This window comes from Typopeltis vanoorti, chromosome 22, assembly GCF_054136105.1.
Source record: "Typopeltis vanoorti isolate ZY-2024b chromosome 22, IOZ_Tvanoo_1.0, whole genome shotgun sequence".
NCBI lineage: Eukaryota > Metazoa > Arthropoda > Arachnida > Uropygi > Thelyphonidae > Typopeltis > Typopeltis vanoorti.
This window is the reverse complement of record NC_143570.1, coordinates 92,873,911-92,893,456: the sequence shown is the minus strand read 5'-3', so window position 1 is coordinate 92,893,456 and position 19,546 is coordinate 92,873,911. Positions and strand designations below refer to the sequence as shown.

Sequence of the window (19,546 nt, the reverse complement as noted above, 5' to 3'; positions counted from 1 at the left end):
AAACACTGAGTTAATTGCTTCATTCCCACTATGGACATGGAGGTTTCGAATTTCAAGCAGTTTCAGTTCTCCAATAATCATGGTGGTAGTCTCACACCCGATTGTAAGACTACCATCATTTATTGGAGGACTGAGGTGTGATATTTATATTTGGAGGGGGGGAGGTTCTAGAACAGGGTTTTGGATTATCCAACCACTTAGTCCTCTGACATTAATAATGTACAGCGAAAACAGTCTTAAAAATGACTGAGTAAGAAAACAAAAATGAAAAGTGACTATGTTTGAATGATTTATATTTTAATTTAAAAAAAAATTAAAATTTTGATAGGGAAAGTGGATATTAAAGATCCAACATTATTTCAAAGCCGAAAGTTTGTAGAAACTATGAAATTTTTTCATAAATTTGACCTGAGAGCTTACGAGAATACAACCCTCGGCATCGGAGTTGCCTTAGCTTGCACTGACAACTGTGTCGAACTAGTTGGTTCTCTTCAGAGATCACTATATAAGTAAAGGATCTGCTCCAAAAACTAGGCGATCCCCTCAGTGAGCGGTCTGAAGGATCATTTAACTCAGCGGTAGTTCTACTCAGCGATAGGCTCACCCACCAATGAGCAGAACTGCTTATATTCCAGGAAAAGCATACGCGGTGGCAACCTGGATGCAGGCCACCCCAATGGAGCCAAATCCCCGGATGCTCAACAGTTCTCCCAAGGCAGAAAGAAACCTTCTATGTTCACTGGGCATCTACAGATGCCGTATGATCACTCCGATGTTCGATGATGTTCCACACCAGGCTTTGCCATGCAGTCCTGTTGTTTGCTTTTCTGGCAGCCTCAACTCTCTGAAGATCAGTCACTCCAAACACGCCATCCATCCACCTCATTGATGGTCTACCCCTGTCTCTTTTTCCAGGAACTTTACCTTCTATTACTGTTCTGAGAAGTCCTCTCATCCTTTCTATGTGTCCAAAATATTTTAACTTTCTTCTGTCAATATCCTGAAGGATCTTTAAAGTTCTACTAATCTTTTCTAACACCCATTCAGTTGTACACCTTTCAGTATATGATATCCTCAACAGCCTTCTGTAACACCACATCTGAAAAGCAGATATCCGTTTCTTATCTGACTTCTTTAGGTTCCAAGTCTCGCATTCATAAGTCGCTGTTGGAAAAGCAACTGCATCCAAAATCCTCAAGTTTGTTCCCATGGAGATAGATCCATCCTTCCAGATTTTAGACAGGTCTCTGACTGTTGTTTTAGTCATTCCTAACCTTTTTCTGACACCTTCTGAGCAGCAATTCTTCACATTAATAATGGATCCCAGGTACTCAAACTTGCCGACTTCCTCAATTCTTTCTCCATTAAGATACACTTGTTTCTCAAGAGCTTCTCTGTTTGTTTTTCCTTTGAGAACCATGATCTTTGTCTTGCTAGAATTGAGTTGAAGTCCTCTGTTATTACTGATCTTGTTAACTTTGTCAAGAATTAGTCCTAGTTCTTCCACGTCATTACAAAGGAGTACTGTATCATCAGCGTACCTCAGATTACTGATCAATCTACCTCCTATCGTAATTCCTGTCCTGAGCTCATCCAATGCTTCACGCATGATGTCCTCTGCATATATACTAAACAAGTGAGGAGAAAGTAAACATCCTTGTCTAACTCCTTTTCCAACTTGAAGCCAGTCAGTCAATCCAACACCTGTTCTTACTGTGGCTTCTTGCTCCTTATACAAGTTGGCTATCAACCTGATAGTGTGGTGAGGAAAACCCATTCTTTTCATTACTTCCCACAGTTTCACATGCTCAACACAGTCAAAAGCTTTAGAATAGTCTAAGAAACACATTACCAGAGGGAGTCTAAATTCTTTATATTTTTCTATGATCTGTCTAAAGCAAAGGATCTGATCTCTGGTGCCCCTACCTTTCCTAAAACCTGCTTGTTCCTTGGGCATCTCTGCCTCAACTTAGGCCTCAATCCTATTTAGCATGATCTTTAATAAAATTTTGCTTGCATGAGATATCAAACTAATAGTTCTATAATTCTTGCATGTCTTCATATCACCTTTCTTGTGTAGTGGTATGAAAACTGACTTCTTCCAGTCTCTAGGCCATGATCCTGTCTCCCATATCCTTGTAATCAATCTATGAAACACTCTTATTCCTCCATCCCCTGTGGCCTTAATTAACTCTGCTGGGATTTCATCTGCACCTGGAGCCTTATTGCTGTTGAGCTGCTTAACTGCTCTTTCAACTTCATGCCTAAGTGGAGGAGGTTCCAAATCAAAATTTTCTTGGTGGGTGGACTCCACATTTTCTTTATCCACTCTGCTGTACAGTATTCTTTCCATCTGTTTTTGATTTGCAACTCTTCTGTTAGTAATGATCCATTCCTGTCTTTGATAACATTCAATTTAGACTTAAACTTGTGCTTTAAGTCACGAGCTAAATAAAACATCCTTTTATAATTATGCCTTCTCATCTGGAACTTTATTTCTTCACATTTATTAGTATAGAACTTTTCCTTGTCCTGCTTGATGGCTCTTTTGATTTCTCTATGTAATCTCTTGTATTCTTCGGTCCCTGTGTCTCTTTGTTTTTCCAACCGCCTTCTTTTGATTAGTTCCCATGTTGAATCTGATATCCATGGGTCTCTTGGTTTTCTTATTAGGCCGAGATACGCCTTCTCTGTATCCTGTATTATCATCTTGACTCCTTCCCAAAGCATTTCTGGTGAGATTTCCAGGACAAGTATGCATCAGAGATGCTTGTCTTCCACCGCTGGAGAGCCAGGATGTAATCAATCTGGTGCCTTGACCTATCAATGTTAGATGTTCCAGTATAGGTCCGTCGTAGAAGTTTCTGGAAGCAGGTATTGGTAATAACTAATCTGTTAGCACGGGCAAATTCCAACAGTCTTTCACTATGGGTGTTACGTTCACCCAGACCAAACATGCCACACTCCGGCCTGACTCTCATACTCTTTCCCACTTTTGCATTTAAGTCTCCTAAGATGTACAGTATGTCTCTCCTTGGTAGGCAGTCCAAAACAGTTTATAAGTTTTCATAGAATTCTTCACTCTCTTCAGGCCTATCTGTGTGGGGTGCATAAACTTCCACAATTGATACATTGGTAGGCTGAGCCTCAAGTCTAATGGAGAGTATCCTATTATTAATGGGGTTATAACCAAGAAGGCTTCTTGCCTGAGCTGTCTTCAGTATCACAGCTACCCCATGATGTTTTGAGTCACCACCTGAGTAAATAACTAGCTTACCATCCTGTCTTTTGAAGTGACCCTCTCCATTCCATCTGGTCTCTGTAATTCCCAAGATGTCAATTTTATACCTATCCATCTCTTTACAGACAATCTCAAGAGTACCCATCTGTAAACCCCGGACATTCCATGTGCCTATGTAAAATTCCTTTCTAAGATTAATCTTATACATTTTGTCTTGCTCATTCACAGTATTACTGACTTTTGATGGAGACTGTAATATACTTCTCGAATAGGACTCTCTGCCTAAACCCTGAACGCGGCTGATTATTCTGCGCGACAGCCGATGCAGCATGAGATGCGTTATTAGGCACAATCAAAGTAGCATTTTGGAGTGAAGTCACTGCAAGAAGAAAAAAAAGAAACCTTAAGAGAGCAAAGACTCTCATTCAGTACAAAAGAAATTAAATGCCAGGGAAATGTATTCTTCGTAAGTGAACTCTCGGTCTGTAATGAAGTCATAGTGAAATAAAGCCGTATGGCTCTTTCTTTAGTAAATACTTTTACGCACCGACCGAGAGCTTACGTACGAAAAATACATTTCCCTGACATTTGATTCCTTTAGTAGTGAATGAGAGTTTTTGTTCTCTTAAGGTTTCTGCCTAGTGTGTTGGCAGTACCGTCGACAGGGTGTAGCATAGAGTCAGCCTGCCTCACGGCGTGGCTCAATAAGGGCGCTTGTTCAGCAATATTGCGGTAGGCGCCGTCGCTACGCTAACAATTAGCGTAGCAAGTGCGGAAAGACGTTCCAAGCTTCAACTTATTAAAAATTATCTGCAAACAGCAACGACCCAAGAAAGATTGATTGGTCTAGCAACTATATCGATACAGGCTGACATAGCTTATAATTGAAATTTAGAAGAGCTTATAAACAGTTTTATTGTGCGATATCCCCGTGGGGCAAAAATTTAATTAATATTATTATGTAATCGTTTTGCATTGATGTTTCTCTTGTAATAAAAACAAAATAGCAATGGAGATTTTCTTATATTTTTGTCTTATAATCCACCAGGGACGTTGTTTGCCTCAGAGATCTGATCTGGCAACTGACCTGTTCAGGTTGGTCTCTGAAGAGAACCAACTAGTTCAAAATAGCTGTCAGGCCAGTGAAACCTTTATGAAATGCACTAATAAAAGGTGGACACTTGGACAACGGTCGTGTTCCTTTAAGCATTGCAAGCTGAGGCAACTCCGATGCAGACGGTTGTATTCTCGTAAGCTCTCAGTCAAATTTACGAAAATTTCCTAGTTTCTACAAACTTTCAGCTTTGAAATAATGCTGGATCTTTAATTATCCACTTTTCCTATGTAATTTTACATCGTCGAAATGAAGCGGCATGGCTCTTTAGGAATAAAGTTTTGATTTTGGAGATATACAGCAGATTAGGAAATCACCTGGATTTCTGTTAAAAACAAAGGGCAGCCAACTAACAACACCATGTTCAAACATAAAAGTATACGTAAATTCGCCTTAAAAGAATACACAAGAAATAAATCTTAGCCATGTTGTTAGAGATATATTTTTATGTTCAGGATACAGGAGTATGTAGAGGATTTGAAATGAACGAATAATAGATTACATGGAAAAGTTCTTGGCATATAAGTCAGGAAGTCTTTTCAGAGTATGTGTGTATAGATATACAGAAAAAAATTAAAGAAAGCTAACCTACGTGTAAAAGTAGCTAAACAAAAGTAATGGGAAGACTTTTTGAGAGGTTGTTGAGAGCTTAGAAATTTAGGGGGGGGGGGAGATTACTGTGAAAGAAATCAGATAATACAGGTAGCATAAAAACTGAACTTCAAAGATATTCTGGATACCAGGAGCAAGATCTCGATATTCGTTAATGTGAAACAGCCTTTCCATTACTTGGTTCAATTAGACGTCTGGTTAATTCCTACATGGAAGACATTTCAAGGGTATCCATTTAGGAAATGGACAAAATATTAAAACAGAGTAGTGCTGGAGGTTCACAAAAAACCTCCATCACTACTACTTACTTGGAAAGTGTGTTTCGGGTGGGTAGAATTACTTTCTGGAATGGGTAAGCTAAGCTAATCTATGGTGGTGTGGTCACTTGAACATAATGGGAAAGGAACGAAATTGGCAAAACAGGTATTTGACGCGAAGATGGCAGGGGAAAAAATCCAAACGAAGACTAATATATAAGGGGATGCATGCAATTTGAAGAAAGCCAAAATGAAAAATCTGGTGCTGATGGAATGCGACAAATAAGATTAATCTGGAGGAAAATTATCGATAGCAAGTTAGCGCTAATGTAAATTACAACATGTCATACTGTCACAGCATCTTTCGTACTCCTTTAGAGTACACATGAGAAATTTATGATAAAAAACAAAGATGGAATTCGACAACAATTGAATTTTGAAATATACTGCAGACAGTTCAAAGGTGCCTGAATAATATTTCGGAAAATATCCATTCCTTTGGAGTGTCCTTGTCCCAGTAGGTTGGCACACATAAAATCGGAATAGAAGAATAATTGTAATGGCATCGTAATTTTTTATTTATTTTTTATCTGTTTTGTGCCTCTCCCCATCTTCCCCATTTGTTTTCATGAAACCTTAAGCAAAATTCTACGTTTCACCTGTGTAAGTGAGAGTACATACGTAGAGTGCGTTGTTGGATATCGTTCTCTTTCCAACTGGATCACTGCAATATAGTACAATGATCTTGGTTCTGCACTTTCCGCCAATCCGACACGACACGTTTCAGAATATTCTGCTGTTCTCTCTAGCGCCGTCTTTTAATGTGTTGAAAACTCAGAGCCATTATCAGACCAAATCCTCACGCAATGGAATTTTTAATATAGAGGCGTTGTTTGGCTAAAACGCTGTTCCGTTCTTCGTCCTAAATTATCTTTAGAGTATAACGCTCATATTATTGTAGCATCGATGAAAACCAGGTGTTCCATGATGTATATAATGAAAATCTTTCAGCTTTGACTATGATACCACTTCGCCATACAAAGTCCCTCTGCTAAAGACACGGCATCATTGCATTAATAACGGTAACCGAACATTAATCCCTGTTGGTGACTAATTCAAATCTCGACGTGCATCAACGGCGTGAGCCACTCTGCATCTGGTATACGTAGAGCGACCTTTGTTCTGGATCGCTTGAGTGATCCTACCACAGCCTTCGATGTCTGGTAATAAACAGCGACTTAATTTCTTCAAATAAAGCTAACTGGTTCTCGGGTTTTCATATGATTTTCTGTGCGATGATTATTGAGAAGATATCCTCCCCCGTTGAAAAATAATTCGAATATTCAGTCTGCAATTTGGGATCCACTTTCCTGTTCAAACTCTGAGTACAAGTGAATAAGGTCTATTTATGCTTGCGCTACTAGAACTCTTTCTCCTACGCTATCGAAGGCGATCTTTGAAAATAGGCATCATACACATCATAATTTCATCGCTCATAACAATGTAAATTCCTAATTGAATATCAGAAATACATGGTGAAACGACTTTTTCTTTATAAAAGCCATTTCGCTTATTGATCTTGACTGCGTCTTCGTTTTTATTATATATATATATATATATATATATATATATATAAAATTTATTTATTTATTTATTTAGAATTGTATTATGTTCGATGTCAGTGTTAGATGAAATTTCCTTTCATCCATGATAGCACTGTTGTTGTTGTTTATGATTACAACACTCATCCTGGTTATCTTTCTGAATATACATTAGTAAGTTTTACTCACTCACAAAACTGCAGACGTGCTTCATTACGTTAACATTTTTCTGATCCGTAACGTGATACTAGGGTATTTTGATACATAAACAAAATTGTTCTGGCTTTAAGCCAGACGCGAAAATCCATGTGTTAGTCCGTGATGCACATGGTAGCAGGAACTTAGTACTTACACCTTGTTAAAAAGCATTAACGGCTATTCAAATTATCATAAATGCGTAATAAAATATATTAGTACATATATATTGTATGACAGCGTGTGACCGCTTCTTTCGTTAAGCACAAACTACAAGTATCCACTTGTATAAAATTACCTACTTTATTTATAGCCAAGCGCTCAACTATGTATTCTTACGTCTCAGTAAAGTACTAATTATGCGTACCTTCTACTTGAGTACCCTTCTGTGTTTAATTTTCATTCAGAGATTATTAATGGTACTATTCTTAAAGAAATTATCTTTAATACATAAAATAATAAAATAAAATTATTTTTACTGTTTTTTTAAGGCGAGTCCCTGGTCTAGTTACGGATGTCGCAACACTGATTCTTTTTACCTGTAGGTTATTGTCATTTCATTCTCTGTTCTTATTCGTGAATGGGAAACCAATCTTAAAGTATTTTGCGTCCCTAGTGCTGTACTTTTGTTGTACTGGACACATGACTCTTGAATTAGTCGTGCAATCAATAACTGCTAATCATAATCTTTCAAAATCAGTCTTTTTTTTTTTTTTTTATGAATATACAATATCAACATTTAAGTACTGTTAATAAACATACCGATCTGACAACACAGCGTTTACCAACCTCAGAGCAGGAAGCCCTCAAACTGAATCCAACTAGGCCGCATTCCGCAATCCTTCCGAGCAAAGGCAATTATTATTCAAGTGGTAGCAGTGCCAGCAGCAACTATGTACGTTCTACAACCGACTAGTACCACAGAAGCCATTGAGAAAGAGCTCTGCAAGCCGCTGCTCTCCTTTTTTTAATTTTTTTTTTTTTTTTTTTTTTTTTTTTTTTTTTTTTTTTAGAGTCATAGAACCCAGGAAGTAAAACGCTGTCATTTCCACCTTCCGCAAATAAAGGAGGGGCGAAACTATTGATGCTTAAGCACCGTCATACAACAAACAGCATCAGGATCATGAAAAACGTTCTGGTTTCTGACCATCTAAGTAAAAGCACTCTGCAATACCAGCTTCAAACTTCACCACACTACTACCAAGACATTTGCACAGTAATAAAAGAAATTGCAAGCAAAAGGCATCAAGATCAAGGGCAAAGACAGGTATTGGTTGATCTTTGAAAACCTAAATCACCAACCTGGGTGCCAACACAAGTTGTTTCTTCACATGTCTGAGCAAGATCCGGATATATCCATCAAGGCAGGACCTGTCGTGGAGAATCGGTCACGGAGGGATTCGAGTAAAGTTGAATCTATTCAAAAGAAGAAGGACAAATACACCAGCCTGCAGAATACGCGAAAGATTAGAAACAATTAACTATATATTTTATTACTGTGAAACTGCACAAAGAATTTGGAGAAGCGTAACCGCGGCACTGCAGATTCCAATTTTTTCGGTCTAAGAAGTGATCTTCCTATCTTTTCTATCCTAGTTGACAAAACAAAAACAGAATTATGTATGTTTATAATTACACAACTGAAATATCATATCTGGAAAATTAAAGAGAATAACTGGCTTGACACTCCAAGAAAAAGGCACAATAACATCGTTGGTGCCTTTACACATTCTCTCTTTTCATTTCTCTTATTACAGAAATTGCTACTAGGAGCACCAAAATTTGTAAAACAGTGGTGCGATCCGCCCATTTTATGTCAGAACAAAAATGCTATCAACTACTCTTCCATTCTCATAAAATAGTACCAGCAATGGCAAAGTTTGAAGAGGCAGTGCGACGTGAACCTGGGCTACGTAGGCCAATTCGAGGAGGACTCCCTCCAAAGAGAGACTCTCCCAAGCGTCGAACACTCATCTCCTTTCTCCTCCCTTTACGCGAAATAAGAAAGAAAAAAAAAAATAATAATAATCTGCGCAAGTCCAACTTACGTGATGTAGTTCTGCTGTGACAGCATAAAATGAAGTTATGATTTAACTACAGTTACTGAGATCTAGGGAAATTGATCAGTGATGTATTTGAACATGCTATTTGGCACTGACCTTGGCCCAACGTGCTTTGCTCGATAAGCTGTACTACATAAGCAATTGCAATGCTTTTGCTACACTTCGCAAATTTCGTCGCCTGAACAAATGTCGACAAGGTCCATGTGCTCTACGATGAATGATTAGTCATTTTGAAGAAACAGGACGTTAGACCTGGTAGAAAACGCAAAACCAAATCAGTTCACAAGTGATTGAATTTGCTACTGCCGTTGTGGAGCTGGCCATGAACAACGCGATAAATGGCGTTGGTTCCTGCAGTGCACGTACTGTATTAAGACATATGGATGTGTCTTACACAACTGTCTGGAAACTTCTACGGAAGATTATGCATTTCTACCCATTCAAGAGAGCCCTGACACTGGAGTTGCGCCCGCAGAACACTGAAAGTCGACTGACATTCGCTTTAACATTCCTTGCTCCAATGGAGTTGGATACTGCTTACAGCGGATAATTTTGTAGAGATAGGAGGCTCACTTTTACCTGAAATGAACTGCGAATACCCACAATTACCAGGTATGGGCTAATCAAAACCCGCATGCAATCCAATCTTTGAGGATATTCGCCAGTTGGGTCTTGTGATCTGTTCAGTTACTGCAGAGGTATCGCGATATGATAAACAATTTTGTTGTGGCACAGCTACAGCAGTGTCTGTGCATGAATTCAGTCATTTTAATGCAGGATGCCTCCCCCCCCCCTCCACACAGCGATCGATCTATACAGGAGGTTATTAGAGAACATTTCACGGAAGCCAGAGTAATCAGCCGTGCGTTTCCCATTGCATGGCCGCCTCATTCACCTGATCTGACCTCCAGTGAAGACAGCATATGCGCAACATCAGTCCCGTCCAGCTGTGTTCTGCATTGAATACAGTGTGCAAAGGATGTAGTTTGTGGCGTACCGGAAAGGCCAGCACATTGAACAGTACAGTCCGTGAATGCATAATTGACATTAATGTGTTATTGCTTGTGTTTCTTTTGTGTGTGTGTGTGAACACACACAGAAAAATTACAAGTACATTCGGTACAGCGCCCCGATGGTGAATTTTGGAACTTTTTCCCCTCAGATATCGCTTCTGCATGACGCACAACGTATTCCTGCAAAGATTTGCAGCATGTGGCTCACTGGGTGGCGCTCCATAAGGCCTTAAACAGAGATACATACTCTAATTCTGATCATCTTGTGCTTGGTCACGTGTTCTAGGCAACCATTTGCTGCTAGTTAATAGTGTTGATCGCAGTGGACTTTCGGAATTCTATAAAGGGTTTATTGTTTGTGTCCGTCTTGCTGGCTGGTTTCTCAAAACCGAGATATCTCGGGTGTTTGATCTGAAAAAAAAAAGTGACCCACATTACTTGTCTAAGAGGAGTAACTGTCATCCTAAGACATTAGTCTGTCAGTAATGAGATCGCCTGAAATGGCTTACACGGACAAATAGAGCTTCCTATGTGCAGCAATTGATTGAAGACTTTAATGGAGGCTGCAGGAGCGCGCCAAGGGTATTTGACGCCTGGGTGCAAACTTTTATCGGCCGCCCCTTGAAAAAATAACTAAAAGAAATTGCATGTAGCATTTACTGCAATAAATAAAATATCAATGTTGTCGCCCAGGTGCGGTGTACCCTCGGGTTGGCGCAGCCCTGGAAGGCTGTTCCCGATCCATATCTCACCGAACTCTGCGCAGGTAATTGAAGAGGATCGGTATCGACAGTCGCTAAAGGAGGTCGAGCACCGTATTCATTTCTAATTCAGTAGCCAGTATATGTAGAACAGTCGTCTGAAAGCATTCTTTCTAAAAAAAAAAAAAAATCTAGACTGGGCCACCAATCACGTGACTGCAACATGGCGATGATAAAAACAATATGTTGATTGGTGTATGTAATTTAAGCATGGTATTGTTTTCATCGTCACCATGTTGCAGTCACGTGATTAAACTAAATAAGAGTAACTAAATAAAAATAACGTATAAAACACTAAACATATCAAAATAACGCAAAAACATAATACTGTTACCAAGAACCAAAAATGCTCTACAAGAAACACCTCTCACTTGCAGTCCTCGCGGATTATTCAAGCAAACCTCATATTTAAAACGCATTGACATCAATATCACCCTACCTAAAACAAAAACGCCTACAGCAATACCAGAAACCCTATATCAAAAATGCTGGCACCAAAAACACACTAACAAATACCTGAGGACCTCGAAAACTAACCTGACATTTTTCAAGTGAGTAAAACTGATATCACTCCTACCGAAACTTTCAAACAGCTACAAATAAGGAAATATGAATGAAACGCATGGACCAAAAACCGCAAAACCCTTTTAGCTTGGAACCCACGGTGAAAAACGAACAAATAACAACACGTAAAAATGAATGAATTCTAACTGCTAATGACGACACCTTAAATTAAAATAAATACGGGAAAAAAAAGAATTAGGCATGGCATTATTTCTTGACAAAAAAAAATACTACCAAAAACGAAGGAAAAAAAAAAAAAAATAAAATAAAGTACCATTCTTCACATATATCCCCCCCCCCCCTTTCAGTAAACAGTGTTTAAACTGAAAGCATCACTCCCGATTGACACCAATTGTGGGAAACACGTAATCACGTGGGTTTATTGATTTCGATTATCGAAGAGCATTCGTAAGGTAATGCCACAACTTATACTGTACTCCATTCCAAATATCGACCGTTTTTAAAACTATCGTAATTTTTTCAAAGCTCTCAGCTTAAAGATTTCGGATTAGCCAAGTTTATACAACAGCAGAACAAGTGGTCGAAATGAAAAGAACATTTATGCATATGAGGGAGGGTATAGCCTTAAATTTAATATAAGCATTCATGGCTTATTTAGGTTTATATTGAATCACTGAATTCTTGGATGATTAGAGGGGAATAAGGTATCCGTCACTATCTAAATTCACTTTGGGAGAATAAGGAATTCATTCCTTAGTTCCCTAATAAGGAATATTCGCTGAATATAAATACTCTATGTAAATACTCTAATTTAGCGAAATATTCTCATTTTACATCACGACTTAAACTAATTTTTGCGAATAGTATAAAGTCACTAGTACTTGCATAACTACCTAGCATTCGTTTCCTCAAAGGCATTACATTTCAAGCAATGCTTTCATTCATCATGACCTGATAATTTCCATAAGATTTATACGTATTTATTTTTAAGGCGGCGAAAGATTTCCATTACTTGCCTTATGACTAGCTTTCTTACTGCCTGTTGTACATCTTAAATAAAAGTACAATGTTAGTCTTTACAGCAGGATTTCTGGATTCTGAATGGAGGGGAAAGATACATCTTGAGAAAAAAAGATTTCTCTAATACCTAATTAGTTCTTACCGCATGCAGAAATCTGCAGCGAATGTAAACCTGAAGAAAATTCGTCTTGAAAAAACGTATAAGAAACAATGAAATATAATTATTAAACAAAAATGATTTAAATAATCATCCTTAGCAAGAATTTAGTTTCTATTAAGAAGATATCCCGGTTCTTATTAAATGCAACTTACTTGGCAGATTTTCCATTGCCCAGATAGTTCACGCTATAAGACATAGAGCTAATAATGAAAACTAGCTTTCGGGATTCCAAATCTGTGATCAGAAAAAAAATTACTTTTGACATGAACGTTACAGGAAAGACTAATAAATAGTATGTAAAATAGCCGGTAGATGGCAGCATGATTAAAGCTTCATAAAGACTGCCAAGGAAAATATGCAAACTGGTAACTAAGTTAACATATCACAGTACAGAATTTCTTCAAAATCAAAATCAGCTAACGCCTTTTCCTACTGCTCGTAAATTTAATAAATGTCGTCATTTAATGAAAGTCGTGATTTCAATCATCATCTGTAAAAATTGCTCAGAATTGGATATCTGCGTAATACAGTCAGATGTCCATAAAAATACACGGAACTTCCCAAGAAATATTCTGTTCGAGAGCCGCTGATTGTTTAACTTATGTTGACGATTTAGTTCAAGGTTTAAAGCGATTCAGTTATTGGCAGATGATGTAAAATTGGGGAGGATAAGAAGAGATAACTTTGATGCGGTGCCACTTCATGACAGTTTGGATATTACGAATGGCGGGCGGGTGACTGGAGTGTTATATCAGTTGAATGTTGTCAAGTTTTGTACTTGGGCCAGAAAAACATGGGATAAAGTGTACTATATTGGTGGAAGTACGCTCATGGAGCTGGATGTGACGACAGATAAAGGATTAAAGTTTAAGGAACACATTGCAACTGTTTCAACTTTACTGAAAATGACGCTGGCAAATAGTGATAAGACTGCAATTGTGCTGAAGTGATATCACATCAGAATTATTGTTAAACATTGATAAGCCTGGAGACACCCGGATTACTACATGCATATCTGTTCTCCTGAATATTCAGTGAACCAAAACGCCGGACAATATTCATAGGCTGGTAACTAAAACTATATTAGGACTGTTGAATAAGAACAGATTGAAGTTTGTAGTTTGAAAATTTAGGCGATATATTTTGTAATTTGAGGATTTAGCTGGCCTGGTTGGCCAAGTGGATAGCGTATCTGCTCTCCAGCCAAAAGGCTACGGGTTCGAATCCCGCCGTGGGCTTGTCATTGTCTGTGGAAATACAGTGGTGGTCGACGGTAGGTAGCGTTGGTGTAGTTGCGGTCAGTTGATGATTGAATGGTGTAGACGGAGTTGTAGAGCAGGTGCCCTCCCTTGATGAGTCCATGGACTCCCTGGAGGTGTCAACTAATAATAATAATAATATGACTGATACGTACTCGTATAAGATTGTAAGAGGAGCCTGTCAGAGAGAGAGAGAGAGGGCTGTTGCTTAAGATATTGGGGGATGGGAGAACAAAATGAGTCATTCATTGAAGATAATGATAACTAGAAATTTTTTAGGGAGGTTGAATGGAATGGAATGTCCGGGATACTTACTATCCGCTGAAGTGCGTAGTAAGTGTGCCGACATTAAGCGAATTCAAGGTGAGGTGCGATAGATATTTTGTGTAGTACTGTATTCTCAGAAGACTTGCAATGATACAATATTTTACTGTTAGTATTTCAAGATACACTTTTTATTTACGTATTATTTAGTATTTTAAGATACAATTTTATTTTATTTTATTCAAGATACAATAGTATTTGCAATGATACAATATTTTACTGTTAGTATTTCAAGATCTTCACTGAGTCGTTAGACTCAGTGAAGATCTTGAAATACTAACAGTAAAATATTGTAATTTTCCCATAAACTTCAATAAAGTATTGTCAGGATTCATGAATCAAAATTACTTTTTTGATTGTTTTGAATTCGACAAACTTCAGGCATAAACTCAGCCATGTCCAAGACATGCAGGATGTTAACAGTCCCCATGATACCGCCGAAGTGAAAGCTTTTCATCGGTATAAAGATAAATACAACAAAAAATCAACTGTGGACACTAATGCCGAAGGTTTGATGATCGTAAAAGAATGGATAGCGAATGCTGACTGTCGCGCCGTCAGCGTATAATTACAATTATACAAAGATAATTTTGACGACAGCACTGAGAACTTTAATGACTATAACATTCGCGAAGAAATAAATAAAGTTAATTAGCTTGAAAAATTAATCACAATTTTAGTTTTAAGTATTAAATAATTACTAATTATTGTTTTGTCCTGCTTTTATAGTAATTTAGTAGTACATCAATTAGATAATCCAGTGAACAAACAAAGAACTTTTTTCAAATAACTTCAGACTTCTGTTAAGCAGGATAACGGTCTCGCACCGGACGATGAAAGTCATCCACTACCTAAAGATATAAAACATCTATTCCCGCTGTAGGATTCAAACCTATAACCTGTTGGAGGAGCAGATTTACTACTCGTTCGGCTAACCTAGCTAGCGATTATGTCCCTAAGTTGGATTATGCCAAGAAGCATTCATGCGATGTACATTGATAGACAAGAAAAATATTTAATTGAAAATACACTCGAGTTCAACTCGCTTCCTTTGAACAGTGCTTCTTTTGTATCCTGTTACAACTGTTCTTTAATTCCCCTTGAAGATGCATTTGCATTACAGTCGTAACGGAAGGATATAAAATAAGCACTGTCCACAGGAAGCGAGTTGAACTCGAGTGTATTTTCAATTAAATATTTTCTTGCCTATCAAGGTAATAATGTTTTGTTAAAGTATTTTTCCTACCATATTTTCTCTTAATTTATCTCCAGTGCGACAAAATATGGTATGAAAAATTAAGAATACTTTAATATTTTTATTAAACATCAGTGAAGCAATAGCAGTTTATGGATTTCAATGATAAATCGATATTTACTCCATGTTCTTTTTTTGCCGCTTGTAAAGTCTAATCAATTTTGCAAAGCACATAGATTTCATGTTTAGTCTTTCATCTGAAACCCTAACATAAATTGCTGTTAGTCTGTAGATCTAAAGCTGCATTGCGATTCATGAAATTCGCACGTTCATTTATTTTCCATACAACCATGACTTGCACTAAAGTTGCTATCATGTACAGACTACTTCTGTATTTTTAAAGAATTGCATAAAATAAGGGGGAGGGGGTGAGACGAATTGTTACTGACGCGTGTCTGAAACTTTAATGGATCTTCCAGTGTTTGTCACCTTTGTACTGAACTCCTGTACACTCAGGATTTTCTGTTTGAAGAATTTGTCGTTCTTGAGTTCCTAAAGCGTGACGACTAAAGTTGCAAAAGAGAAATTTGAGTCTGCACTGAAAAAATAACTTGCTTTATATATTTGATGCTGTATTCTGGAAATCGAGTTTTATATTTTATTTTTGGATAGTTACTTCGCCTCCCGGAATCTAATAAACTTTGGTTGAAATGCGAGATGTGAAAGTCAAACATGCTAATTAATTATAGCACCATTTATTTAGTGTTTTACTTACGTAACCATTAGTCTCCTGCACGAGGTATGTGTCAAAATAATCAGTGACTTAAAGGAGGATTCGTTTATATTCTTGAACTAAATTTTCATTTAGTTTAAGAATAAACTAAATGAAATTTAATTTAAATTATCGAAATTAAATCTGAGTGTACTATCATTAAGATTATATCAGTAATTAACCCGTTATACCGTAGCAGTAAATGCTCGGCTTTCAAGCAGTTTGAGGCTCCCTCTGGATGATTTTCTATGCGATTAAGTCACTAGGGAAAAAAAAAAAAAAAAACCAAGCTATTTATTTGTTTCTACTACTGGGACACTTGCTCGATTCTAAACAAGTATGGCAATGACGGTAAAACAATCAAACGAACATACTTAATGTTCATGACTGATCTTATTTTTGGTCTCCTCGCACATATCTTATGCTTTAGGTTTCTAGCATTCATTCACTCACACGCATACACCGTTTTCTAATTCACAGATGCAGTATAATGATACATTGTTTTATTAGTTCACAACCACGAAAGGATGTAACCTATTGCATTTGGTACCGTTGAGTTAAATAATCCCGAAATCTATCACTAGAAACCAAGCATGTTCTCTCTCTCTCTCCCAACCATTCAGGCCTCCAGTAATCAGGGAGATTGTCCAACATCGCACAACGAAAAATCGTCTACCACCTAGGTTTTGAAGAGTAATAGTTGCTTATGATTTCTATATGACTTCCTCAATCATAATGTTAAATGAAATCTTAAGTATATTTACGTCTTCTTACTAGTTTTAAAAGTCTTAGATATGTTTTTAATGATAATGCATTAAAACTTAACTAAGAGGTTCATTTGCCAGTGGATGCTACCACATAATTGCCCCATAGTTTCAATTGTAATTTTTTTACTAATGAGATGTCATTTGCATCCCCAATAAATGCACGCTGTCAACCGCTAAATGTATTAGCATGCAACCGATGTCAAGTTCATATATGTGTGTGAACCCAACCCACGAAAGGTTGCAGACCTATCATACATCAGCACTATGGGTGGGATAAGGATTAGGCAATCCACAAATCTGGCTCATGGAGACTAAACCAAATCGGAAAGGTGTTGTAATATGTGTTATGGACAGTGAATGATAAACCACTCCATATCTGTCGTTGCATGCTATTGCCAAACACAAACTTCCCCAAAGTGATGGAAATGTTTATTCCCAAGCGTCCCACTCGTAGTATTGAGCTATTTATGCCTGGTATACGTCTATAATAAAGGCTATTTTGTATTTTAATCTGCTTTAAGATCACCTATGTCAATATAAAACATTTCAGTAAAGGTGAATAAGAAATAAATATATTTGGGTAGTTTCTTTTCTTTTTTTTCCCCCTATAGTGTAAATCTCCAAATTTCATTCCATCCTGTTCCAACTTTATTTTACGTATTCTGATAGCCTGTTACGACCAGGTCACTTACTGGATTCCTATAAACTTATTTTTTGATAACGGAAAATAATTTTATAAGAAGGTTTGTAAGTTTATACTTATAATAAACGTATAAGTTTTCATAGTTAAATAGGTGCCAGAGAGTAGAAACATTTCCACCTCTTATGAGACCTCGTGACTTGCCTTCAGTTGAAAAGCCCTTATAAACATGGTTTGATAAATAATGCAAATCCTTTTCGCTATGCAAAAAATGTACTTGCCCAAACAACACCCCCCCACACACACTTTTTTTTAATGATGTGTCAATAAGGAGTTTCATAGAGTAATTAGCGGTGCTGCATCTGTGTTTTCTTAAAGCTAAAAATATTTTGTTTAAAAGTTATTTCTATTAAATAAAAAAATATTTTACTTTTGAGAGAAAAAAATATTTTATTTTGTCCAGTCTTCAGCTGTTCGCCAGCTGTTAAAATCAAAGACGAGAGGGCGAGCGTGTTTGAGGAGCTCTTCTTATAAAAGGCTCTTTTATATGAGTTAAAGTGCTTGGAGTATGCTAAATGATCATTTAGCAAAGCTATGCCCAAAGTGGCTTTCTCCAGCACTTAATTTTTTTTAAAATATGGTAAAATTTAAAACTGATAAATATCTTACTTTAATTTTGGTTGGCTGTCGGTCTTGGATAAATTCATTTGAATCAATGAGAGGATGTATGTGTGGGTGTGGTAGGGGATATTTGAAGAGGAAAGCATAAGAAAGAGGAACTGAAGGTAAGATTTGGAAGTATGAAGACAGGAAGAAATGTAACTTTGGCTCTTCAATCCTCTTTCTTATTCTACTTCCCCAAATAAAATCCCCTACCTTCTGTACGCTCCTCGTGATCGAAATCAAGGTGCTAACGGCCGTTGAATCACCATACGAAATAAAAAATTCACTTTAAAAATAATGTAATTAGGTGTCTAAGCGAATCGCCCTGAGCATGCAAGCCATGTCAAAAATTAGTAAAAATAACTTAAAAAAAAACAAAACAGAAAATATATTTGTTCCCCCATCGCTTTCAATGTAGTTTTACTTGAAAACAAATTAGTCCGGATTCAGATGTTGAATATTTTTTCGTTTGAATTCTTAAATGATTTGTATATTCGCGGGCCAGTGATTCCACTTCCGTTATGAGAGTGTTATGCACAGGAGAAAAAGAAAAAATGTGCATCATAAGCGATTTGTTGGAATATGTACAGACGAAATTATCATTAAAAATGTGACACCTTTAGCGTAGCGCCCAGCAACAACTTTCTCCATAGATAAAACACTGGCTGATTCAGATACTTTTTTCCCCTTTACGCGTCCCTCTCATTTCTTTTATGTGAATCCATTGACGAGGAGAGGCTTAAAGTCTGTAGCACATTTGTACCGTAGATGGGTTAAGGACTGGAATCGGAGCCATGCTCTAAAGTTCCAAACATGGAACTTTTTTTCCAAATCACCACTTTAGGCCACAAATAAGTAGGATCTTACTCGGTCGGTGAAAAGTATTTGCCATGTGAAGACTTTCCACACACATATCTGTGCCGTAATAGGAGCCCAGGCTCTTGGTTGCAGAGCAGATATACTATCCACTCGGCCAACCACTTAATGACCTTCACAAATATTCACTGCCGGAGTGAAATTCGAATCACAACTAACGTTTGGAGAAAGATGAAGTATCATACTATCCTAGTGCGTTTATGAAATAAATTTCAGTTGTCAGTAAACTCCGCTTGCAAGAAACATTCCTTTATTGGCATTATGAACTCATCTGGTATTTTGTCGTTTTCATTGTCGTTCTTTTCATAAATTGTCATTCTTTTCAGAAACGCAGTGGTATAAACGAAGCGTATGGTTGCTAGCTTAGATGGTCGAGTGTCAGTGTTTCCACTCTCCAATCATCCGCTCGTCGAATGATTGGAGAGTGGAATGAAGTTCTCACTTTAGGTGTGGATGTTTGTCTTTAGGCAGCAGGCATTTTCATCGTA

General features: G+C 37.4%; 1 protein-coding gene across 3 annotated transcripts in view; it reads right to left on the bottom strand.

Annotated features, from left to right (window-relative positions):
* The window catches only part of fray (oxidative stress responsive kinase frayed), a 570,703-nt gene that overhangs the window by 532,289 nt on the left and 18,868 nt on the right, over positions 1-19,546 (bottom strand). The window contains exon 1 of one of the 3 annotated variants that reach the window (XM_090411793.1): positions 12,715-12,789. The exons of the other annotated variants lie outside the window; for them this stretch is intronic. Coding sequence (XP_090267919.1) covers positions 12,715-12,758 — 44 coding nt within the window. The 5' untranslated portion in view covers positions 12,759-12,789. Of the gene's footprint in view, positions 1-12,714; positions 12,790-19,546 lie in introns of those variants that run through there. 3 annotated transcript variants of the gene reach the window in all.